Consider the following 11,079-nt stretch of genomic DNA (forward strand, 5'->3'; position numbering starts at 1 on the left):
GATTTGACGTTTTGGGGATTTTTCTCTCGCTGCGAGAGAATGTTTGTTATGATTTGGCGACACAGACAACTAAAATTGAGTTTGGTTCAATCCCAACTCATCTGGTCGTCTCAGGGGTCTTGGCACATTTTGTTCCCCAAAAAATTGTTATAGAATCAAGTGGCAATCAGGTGCATTTCTGTGCATTTCGGATTTAAAAATATATATGTCTAAAAAGTAGTTTTTTTTCATTACAGGACAACTGTTCATCCTCAGCCATGGGCAACATCAGCGTCGTCGAATCAATCGATTGCCTTTCCTTGGATCTGCTCCGGACTCTGAGCCGTGAAAAGTACCCATCTGGGAATATGTTGGTGTCTCCTCTGAGCATCACTTCAGCTCTGGCTATGGTCTACCTGGGAGCCAGAGGAGACACAGCTGCTCAAATGGAAAAGGTACATCACACCATGTCTCTGTTACCTGTCATTCAGAGAGTCAGAGCTGTGGGACTAGTTGGTTACGATGGAGCAGACTGAACAGTGTTTCTAAACCATCTGTTCTTCTGACTCTAGATAAATCCCCTGACACAAGGTCCAGTATGTGCTGCTCTCTGACAGCAGGACATTGAACTGACAGTTGAGTTCAGTTAATTAAACCAGTTTGCTTTCGGAACAGAAGAACAAATCTTACAGTTTCTTATTTGTCTCATCTCAGTGTTAAAAATGTGCAGATTTTAATCTGCAGTGTTTCTACAGAAGAAATATCTATAAACAGATTCTGCGTGTGAATATGTAGAATTTGCAGGTGAGAGATGAGATTTTGTCGCCTTCTGATTTCTACATTTTACAGACATTTTACAAGTGGGCTGGCAGGAAAACTTCCAGAAAATGTTCTGAGCAACTGACTGGAGATTAGCTTCCTCACCTACAGACCCTGGACTCTTAGGTGCACATCTGAAAGCATTTAAATGTCTTGTGTCAATCCCAACTTCCACACAGGCCCTGTCATACACCAGGGTTATAGACGTCCACGCCGAACTCAAGAAGTTAATCGAAGACATCAACTCACCATCATACAATCTGAAAACAGCCAATCGTCTGTATGGGGACAAAACCGAAAAGTTCCTATCTGTGAGTTAAAAATTTTCGCTTATCACAGCAGAAATTTAAACTTAAATAGATCTTTTTTTTTTCTTCCTTGAAAGTATAACATGATATCTGGTCTCTCCAGGCATACCACGAAGACGTGCGTAAGTACTACAAGGCCGACCTGAAGATTGTGGATTTCATCGGGGCCACGGAGGCGAGCAGAGTGGAGATCAACACCTGGGTCGAGCAGCAGACAGGAAGTACGACTTTACACATGAATATAATGAAAAAGGGAATAAATCTTTCTACATTGTTCTGAATTGTCAGGTTTTCTGTTACATTTCAGATAAAATAAAAGATATCCTGAAGCCGGGGACAGTCTCTGCAGAGATGAAACTGGTTCTGGTCAATGCCATCTACTTGAAGGCAGACTGGATGAACCGCTTTTATAAAGTAGACACCAAAGACATGTATTTTAAAGTCAGCCAGGTAAAAAAACACTTATTTATGTCCCTTAGCACCTCAAACTAGAGTAGATAGTCACTTAATCACAGTGGAATTATTAGCTAGATCGACATTTTAATAGTTGTTTGTGTTTCTGTGTGTCAGACTGAGAGCAAACCAGTCCAGATGATGTTCCAGAAGAAGAATCTGCCCTACAACTACATCCCTGACCACGCTCTGCAGATCCTGGAGCTGCCGTATGAGAAGGAGGTGCTCAGCATGTTCATCCTGTTGCCTGAAGAGTCCACAGACGGTTCCGACCCTCTGCTGAAGGTACACAGAGTAAAATCAAAAGATTTATTCATGTTGAGAAGCTCAGATAAAACCTGCAGCTCACTCCCCGTCGAGCACCTAACAGCAGACAGACAAAGATGGAGACCAGCTGGTGAAGGAAGTTCAACATCTATGCACTAAAAAGCCAGATATTTTCCTCAGGAGTTGGTAGAGACCAAAATGGTAAAACTATTACATGTGTATAAAATTCATCTTACACTCTACCAGCTTGTGCAATGTTATTTGTCTTTAACAGAAACGGTGTTGTTTACTAAAACAGGGAAGTTTAGCTTAAACGTGGCAAAAGCAGCTCAATAAAGTGTTTTTTAAGGGGGTGGAATATACAACAATATGGAGAATATCCCTTGTACTGCACTTATCAATGGCTTCCACCAGTTGATGTTAGCGGATGTAAGCGACCACCAGCAGATGTTAGGGACATAACTTCTGTTGTGTACTTAAGCAACATCAGATGTTTCAGTCTTTTAATCAGAAAAGAGCCTCTTCTTAGTTTTTAGAGACGTGATCAAATGTGTTTGCTCTGTTCCAGCTTGAGAAGGAGCTGACTAAGAAGAGGCTGGAGGAATGGACCGACAAGAGAAACATGTCAGTCAACGCAGATGTCCACGTTCACCTGCCAAAGTTCAAGCTGGAGGAGAACTACGAGCTGAAGGAGCTTCTGTCTGACCTGGGCATGACGAAAGTGTTCCGCAAGTCAGAGGCCGACCTGTCTGGCATGAGCAATGGAAAAATCTTCCTGTCTGAGGTGGCCCATAAGGCCTTCGTGGAGGTGAACGAGGAGGGCACGGAGGCGGCTGCGGTCACAGCAAATGTCATGGTAGGTTGCCGTGGGCCGAGCGAGCGCAAGGATCTGTTGTTCACAGCAGACCACCCCTTCCTCTTCTTCATCAGGCACAATAAAACCAAGACCATCCTCTTCCTCGGCAGAATCTCGTCTCCTCAGTAGACAGAACCAGGAGAGGAAGATATTCAAATAAAAGCTTAATCCTTTAAAGGTGGGCTTTATTTTCGGGGGGATTTATGCTAATTAGCTTGTTTTTTTTCTTCTGTTTTTGCACAGAAATTATAGAGGAAGATATTAATTAATGAAGAGGGCTTAATCCTTTAAATGTGGGATTTATTTTCTGGGATTTATGCTAATTAGCTTGTTTTTTTCTTCTGTTTTTGCACAGAAATTATAGAGGAAGATATTAATTAATGAAAAGGGCTTAATCCTTTAAAGGTGGGCTTTATTTTCTGGGGTTTATGCTAATTAGCTGGGTTTTTTCTTCTGTTTTTGCACAGAAATTAAAGAGGAAGATATTAATAAATGAAAGGGCTTAATCCTTTAAATGTGGGCTTTATTTTCTGGGATTTATGCCAATTAGCTTGTTTTTTTCTGTTTTTGCACTGAATTATGGATGAAGATATTAATTAATAAAGAATATTTTTGATCCAACAATGATTTGTGTGTTGATTTTGGAAAGACAATTTCTGGAGTTTGTGTTTCACATGTGAAGAAGCAGCAGGATATCGTCCGGGTCAGATTCGTTCACAGCAATAGAAGCTGTGCAATATTGAACATGTTTAAAATGGTTCTCATAAGTAAGGTATAAATGTGCAGTTTATTTCCTGCTGTAATATAATTACGTAACATGTAAACCAAAGAAAGAATAATGATGATGAAGAAGTGAACCAGCATTTTTTGTACTCAGAATGTATTCATGCAGTTTATAGCAGACAGGCGGATCCCTCTCAGGCCGACCTATCCCAGGATTCATTGCTGCTTTTCACAGAGATAATGGCGGCAGATAAAGACCAAAACATCTGATGCTGATACTTGAAAATTAAAATGTTTGTATCATGCTTTCAACTCACCAAGGGACCTGATCTGGGCCAGATTGTTACTGAGCCCGGGACATTCTGCTCTGAGTGTCGTACACAATGCACACGGAGAAAGACCATCAGACGAGGGCCGGACCTGTTTTTCATGAAAGACACAAGCTCTGCAAACCCAGCACACGACGGCTCACATGCAAACACACATGTTGTGCAGTGTGCACAGAGGTACACACTCACTGATGCCCCGACATATTGGGAACCCCCCCGGCCCCTCCAATCCTTCACACTGACAACAACTCAGCAACCTCGACAGACGAGTGTAACTGTAGAACTTTGATCCGATGCACTTTTCCATTTGGCCCAGAACAAAGCAAGACTCTTATTTTAGTTTGTCGCAGATTGAGTTGCATTTAGTTTTGCATCAAAATTCTACTTGAATCAGCATTGGACTCGGTCGAATTTACGTTTATCTCTCACTGGTGTCAGGAACTCAATCCCGACACCAGAACTCAATCTCCCAGGGAGATCCCAGGGAGACACAGAGGTGTGAACACTGAGCGGGGACACAAGTTTCAACCACTTTTAGTCACACTGGGCCCCATGACCCACGAGGTCACCAGACCAATATTAGCCAAGTCCCCTCTCTCGTCTCACTCTTTTGACTCATTCTCTTCCACTCAACTCTCCAGGAGGAGAAGTGTGGCTTCTCCAGCTCACCTCCCTTTCTGCTCAACTTCCATGGAGGAGAGCTGCAGCTTTCCACCAGCCCAGCGAAGGAATCTTCCTCGCCGCATAATCTACCAACCTTCAAGCAGGCCTGCCTGGAGCAGACTGCGAAAACCTTCCAAAAGGAAGCGACGCGAGAGCCTGCCTAAGAACTTCAGCACAAGAGCTGCATCGCACAGCAGAACCACAAACACAGGAGCCTCAAACCAGCAAGACGCATCACTGGACTTCAAACAGCACATCAACCTTTTTCCCCTTTTCATGTATAAAACAGAACTGGGCTTAATAATCATACTAGGCTAAGCAAAGACTGTTTATTGGATTAGTTATGTTGTGCTATTCAGTCTTTCATTGAATGCAACTAGCTATTTTCCCTAACCTACATGCATACTCACATACATATATTTATATAGTAAGTACACTTTTAGTCGTTTGTGTTTTTATACTCTATTATCTTCATAATAAATGCTTTTCTGTCACAAATGTTGTTTTCGTTAATGATGCATAGGTGTGAATTTCGACAACCTCAAACTGTCAAGAACTCTATATCCTTCAACTTTGCTAACTATCTAAATCAGGGTTTTCCAAACTTTTTTTCCCGAGGGCCACATACAGAAAAATATACGAAGGATTGGGCCACTCACTAGCTGGAGGTTTATTGCCTCACTTCTAATGCACTAATATTGACAAAATGCAGGTAAATTACGTTTAATAATTGAACATGTTCGAAGAAAAAAAGCCTCCATCATAGCTCTCCATTAATAGATTTTAATTTTTTTTTTTTTTACAACTTTATTTATCATTTTTCCATATTGAAAACATTTACATCATTAGTTATGCATTTCTTACAAAAGTTGCGCACCCGCCCCCCTCCCCCCACCCCAACCAGGTGGCATCCCCACAAATAAATCCACAAAAACACTCACGTATCACACTGACAGACAGAACACCAAAAGAAGAAAGCAAATATAGACAAATACAAAAAAGAGACAGGCCAAAGGAAAAAAATAAATAAAAATAATAATAATAATAAATAAATAAATTTAAAAAAAATACTCAAACCAATCTATGTTGATCATTATGTTCATAACACCAACATCCAGGACCTTTAACATAAGAAAAAAGTCCCAACAGTCAGAATATAAGCATTGAGAAGACTAGGAAGGCAATCAGAGAAGGAAAGAGGGAAAGATAAATACATATTAAATAAGAACAAGGATTCAGGCAAAAGGCAAGCTCTTGATATGTGTCATGAACTGTGACCAGGTTCTGTCGTATTTAACCTCCGACCCGTGTACTGTATATCTAATTTTTTCCAGAGCCAATCCCAACATCACCTCTCTAATCCAATGAACATAGGCAGGAGGATTCTTCCCCTTCCAATTCAGCAGAATCAGACGTCGGGCATGCAATGATGCAAAGGCAATTGCATTTTTATGGAGACGGGACAGCTTTAGCTCCTCCCTTACTACACCAAAGATAGCTATCAAAGGGTCAGGCTGCAGTGTTTTGCCAGATATTGCTGAGAGTGATTGGAAGACTGAGGACCAGAAGCCATACAAAGATGGACATGACCAAAACATGTGTCCTAAAGAAACAGGAGAATATTGACATCTAGGACAGTTAGGTGTAACATTAGGGTATAATTTAGACAGTCTATCGTTAGAATAATGCAACCTGTGGACAACCTTAAATTGAATCAAGCCATGTCTGATACAGAAAGATGACGTGTGTATACGCTGTATGGTATTTTTCCAGGTGTCTTCTGGTATTACTTCTCCAACCTCTCCCTCCCATGCTGCCTTAATTTTGTCCCACGAATGAGGGCAGCCATCCAGAATTAAAGCATATATTTTTGATATTGCTCCTTTATTGAGTGGATTAACATTAAGAACTGAATACAGTTAGTCTTTAGAGGGTGGGGATGGGTACCCTGGGAAAAATTTAGAGGCAAAACTTCGAACCTGAAGAAATCTGAAGTAATGAGACTTTGGTAAATTATGATCTTCACATAAAAATTTAAATGATGCAAAGCCATCATCGGTAAAGAGATCTTGAAAGTAGACCAAGCCCCTTCTGTGCCAAACTGCAAATGCCTGATCCATTTGAGATGGTGCAAAAAGAAAATTAAACATTATTGGGGAGAAGCTACATATATTTGTCAAATTAAAATGTTTTCTGAACTGACGCCAGATCTTAATCGAATTTTGGACCACCAAATTTGAGTTCAAATCAGGCGCTTTGATATTTAGTGTGAGGGGGGCAGTTAGGATCGAAATCGGGGAAACTGGGAGTGTTGCACTCAGCTCCATATCCGTCCAGACTGGACCCTCCTTATCTGCGAACATGGTGATCCAATATGTCAGCTTGACAATATTAGCTGCCCAATAGTAGAATAAAAAATTAGGTAAACCCAAGCCACCGTCAGATTTAACTCTCTCCAGGCTTGCCTTCTTTATACGTGCAGGTTTTTTATTCCATATGAACACAGAAATAAAGCGATCCAGTCGAGCAAAATAGGATTTTGGGAGAAAAATGGGAATCATTTGGAATAAATAAAGAAACCTGGGCATTACAGTCATCTTCACTACATTTATCCGCCCTGCCAATGAGAGTGGAAGATTCGACCACCTATCCAAATCAGTTTTAGTACGGTCTAAAATCGACCTATAATTATACTGAAAAATAGCTTTAATTGAACCTGCTATTTCTATTCCCAGATAGGTAAATTTGTCATTTTCAATTTTAAAAGGCAAATTTTCATAAGTGATCTGTTTTGCCAGATTATTCAGTGGAAATAATAAAGATTTTGACAAATTAACTTTATACCCTGATATGCTACTGAACTTTTGCAACCAGTGGAGAAGGTAGGGCATGCTCTCAGTTGGATCTGATATTTGCAAAAGCAGATCATCAGCATAAAGCAAAGTTTTATGGTTTGTTTAACCCCTGGATATACTTTTTATCCTGTCATCTGATCTAATAGCAATCGCCAGTGGTTCAATTGCAATGTCAAACAGGAAAGGCGACAGACAACAACCCTGTCTTGTACCTCTGTGGAGTGAAAAATATTCCGAAATCAGGCCATTTGTCCTGACTGCCGCCATGGGTGTTGAATATAGGACTTTGATCCACTTACAAAAAGTGGGCCCCATTCCAAATTTTTCTAGAGCTGCGAAAAGATAGGTCCATTCAATTCTATCAAACGCCTTTTCAGCGTCAAGGCTTAGAATAACTTCAGGTTGTACTGTTGAATGGGGGGAAAATAACACATTAAATAATCTTCTCACATTAAAAAATGATTGCCGCCCAGGAATGAAGCCTGTTTGGTCCTCATTAATAATGGTAGGAATAACAGGGTCTAATCGTTGTGCAAGGGTTTTAGTTAAAATTTTATAGTCACAGCACAGAAGACTTATTGGCCTATATGAGCTACACTGTACAGGATCCTTATCTTTTTTTAGTAAAACTGAAATTGTGGCCTGGGTAAGCGTTTGCGGCAATCTTCCATTGGCCAAAGATTCGTCATAGACTGATTTAAGGATAGGTGCGAGTTTTGAAGAAAATTCCTTGTAAAACTCTGTGGGGAATCCATCCGGACCTGGCGCCCTTCCTGTTCGAGACAATCTGATGGCACTCGCTATTTCCTCAAGCGACAATGGCTGCTCTAAAGATGACTGATCATCTGGAGAAAGCCTTGGGGTATCCAGAGAATCAAGAAACGAGTAAATCTCAGATGAGCTACTATCTACCTCTGACTGATATAGAGTAGAATAATATTGCTTAAACTGGTCATTAATGACTCTGGGACTGCGAGATATCGAGTCAGCGCCTGTATTAATTCCTGGGATCATTTGTTCAGTTGACTGCTGTTTAAGTTGAAGTGCAAGGATTCTCCCCGCTTTATCTCCATGCTCATAATATACCTGTCTGGATTTAAAAATATTTTTCTCGGCTTTCCATGTCATAAGCTTATTGAATTCAGTTTGCAACAGTAATTTCTCCTTAAAAAGATCTGGTGTGGGCGAAAGAGCATAACGCCTATCAATATCTGCAATTTTGTCAGCAAGTTCTTTAAGTTGTTTGGAACGCTCCTTATTCCTATGTGCCACATAAGAGATAACTTGGCCCCTAATGTAGGCTTTCATAGACTCCCACAAAATTCCCCTTGAAACATCCTGAGTATCATTAATTTCCAAAAAGAAGTCAATCTGATTGTTGAGAAATGTTCTAAAATGTTTACATAAAAGAAGCTGGGGATCTAACCGCCAAGTTCGTTGGGGCGCTACATTGGCTGGAAAAACTAGATCCATCTGCACTGGGCTGTGGTCTGATAGCACTATACTGTGATATTTGCTGCTGGAAATTAAGGGGAGTAGCTGGTTATCGACAATAAAATAATCAATCCTGGAATAACTATGATGAACGGCGGAAAAGAAGGAGAATTGCTTCGTAGATGGATTTTTTGTCCGCCAGGGGTCTGATAAGCCATAAGAGCGGAGAAGGGAATTAATAACCACTGCGGCTGATGAGAGAGAATTATTTGCCCTTACACTCGACCTGTCTATCTGGGTATGAAGGACGCAGTTGAAGTCTCCACCTAAAATTAACTTGTAGGAATTAAGGTCCGGATGAGTTGAAAAAAAATTAAGAAAGAATTGTGCATTGTCCCAGTTTGGTCCATAAATGTTAGCCAATATTAATGGTGTATTAAATAGCTTGCCCACTACAGCAATATATCTGCCATTAGCATCTGATATTACTTCAGAGTGTTCAAATGGTATCCCCTTTCTAATCAGGATTGCTGTTCCCCTGGCTTTGTAATTAAAACGTGAATGATATATTTGTCCAATCCACTTACACCTTAGTCTTTTTTGGGAATTAATATTTAAATGTGTCTCCTGTAGCAATATGACATCAGGTTTTAATGATTTCAGATGACTAAATATTTTGCTCCGTTTAACCATGTTATTCAGGCCTTTGACGTTCCAGCTAATGAACGAAATTGCTCCTTGTTGATTATTTGCATTATTCAGAATCATAGAGCAACAATTTGTAGTGAACCGGTCCTGCATGTTGGCTATATCTGAGTACTTTAGTGCATGTTTGAGTCAAACCATAAACCACAAATGAAACCAAAAGAAAACGGACAAAAACAAACAAATAGACATATATAAACCCCTTACCATCCTGGACTCCCGGGCTGGTCTTCCTTAAACCTGAGACTGCCCTGAAAACTCTCCTCTCTCTTCTAAGCATATAACACGTCTACACTAACTTAAACTCTTGCATGAACTCTGCAAAGGCAGAACAAAATGTAAAAGGGCTTTCCTCTCGATACTATTCTTGCTGCGTGTGTGCTGGCACCATTTGTTCACAGGCTGATAAGGTTCTTAACACTTACAGTTGGAAGATTACCCCACAAGAAAAAAAAAAAAGAGTAAAATCAACTAGAATTAGTACTACTTGTGGTGGGTGAATTAAACAAATTTTTTATATTTTCATTTATATTCCTCAGATGACTGAAAAATGTCACTTAAACTTGTCCATAGTCCAAACATAAAATGCATCCAACTGCAGTGTGGTGATGTCCATCAGTCAACAACAAAAAAAACCAACTCAGCATGTGCAGACTAGTGCAATGTTAACACGCAGCATATGATACCTGTATGGCCCCGTGAATTAACTGTCACTCTCCCTCCATCTCCCGTGGGTGCAGGTTGGTCTCGATGTAGTGCTTTGCCTTGACCGGGTCATCGAAAGATCCCCGCTCACCAGCTGAGCTCGTGATCTTCAGTGTGGCTGGAAAAAGGAGACCGTATTTCACGCCCGCACACCGGCGAAGCAATCCCCTCACCTCGGTGAAAGCGGCCCTCTTTTTTCTGACGGCGGCTGAGTAATCTGGGTAGATGTAGAAACGCTTGCCTTTGTGGGTGATGGGACCTGCACCCATGGCCTTTCGAAGAATATCCACTTTCTCCTGATAGTAGTGGAACTTGATGATTATTGGCCTCGGGGCATCCCCATCCTTTGGTCGCGGCTGCAGGCCCCGGTGCGCACGGTCAAGCGTCGGCGTGTAGTCGAGGGCCAGCGCTTCCTTCAGCAATTCGGCAACGGCACTCTCCGGTCGGATGTTTCCGAGTCCCTCTTCCACTCCAATCAGTCTGCAGTTATCTCGCCGCTGCCGGGACTCCAAATCATCGGTCTTATCTGTCAGCCGGGCGACTTGTGTAGACAGCGTATTAACTTTAGCTTCAAGTGCTATAACTCGGTTAGCCTGACCATTAGCTTCCTCCTCGAGATCACCAATGCGAGTTGAGAATGTGGCGTTTTCTTTCCGAATTTCTTCCGTCACCCTCGTAAACTCTGCGCGCACCTTCAGGATCTCTTTCTTTAAGTCACTTGCCAAGCTGTCTATTTCCTTGTGCAGTTTATCTGCAGCCGCCGTCACAGACGATTCGATCTTGGTTAGCACACTCCGCTCCGACTGCTTAATGGCAGCCATGATTGCCTCGAGACCCGGCCCTGAACTTGCTTCCATCGGATCAACATCAGGCGAGTCCGTGGCGTCCGGCCCTGGCTTCGGCTTTTGATATTTAGGCATTCTGAGCAGCTTAGAAATAAATAAAAAACGACTAATTCGAGGGACCTGGCACTTTAGAGACAC

General features: G+C 41.5%; 1 protein-coding gene across 1 annotated transcript; it reads left to right on the forward strand.

Annotated features, from left to right (window-relative positions):
• Positions 1 to 257: 257 nt before the first annotated feature.
• On the forward strand, positions 258 to 2,859 carry LOC133010544 (leukocyte elastase inhibitor-like). The gene is made up of 6 exons (XM_061078133.1): positions 258 to 434; positions 978 to 1,109; positions 1,210 to 1,327; positions 1,414 to 1,556; positions 1,677 to 1,844; positions 2,395 to 2,859. The coding sequence occupies exons 1-6, from the start codon at positions 258 to 260 to the stop codon at positions 2,809 to 2,811; spliced, it is 1,155 nt and encodes a 384-aa protein (XP_060934116.1). The 3' UTR covers positions 2,812 to 2,859.
• The last annotated feature ends 8,220 nt before the right edge of the window (positions 2,860 to 11,079 follow it).

Source organism: Limanda limanda, chromosome 9 (assembly GCF_963576545.1).
Source record: "Limanda limanda chromosome 9, fLimLim1.1, whole genome shotgun sequence".
Lineage (NCBI taxonomy): Eukaryota > Metazoa > Chordata > Actinopteri > Pleuronectiformes > Pleuronectidae > Limanda > Limanda limanda.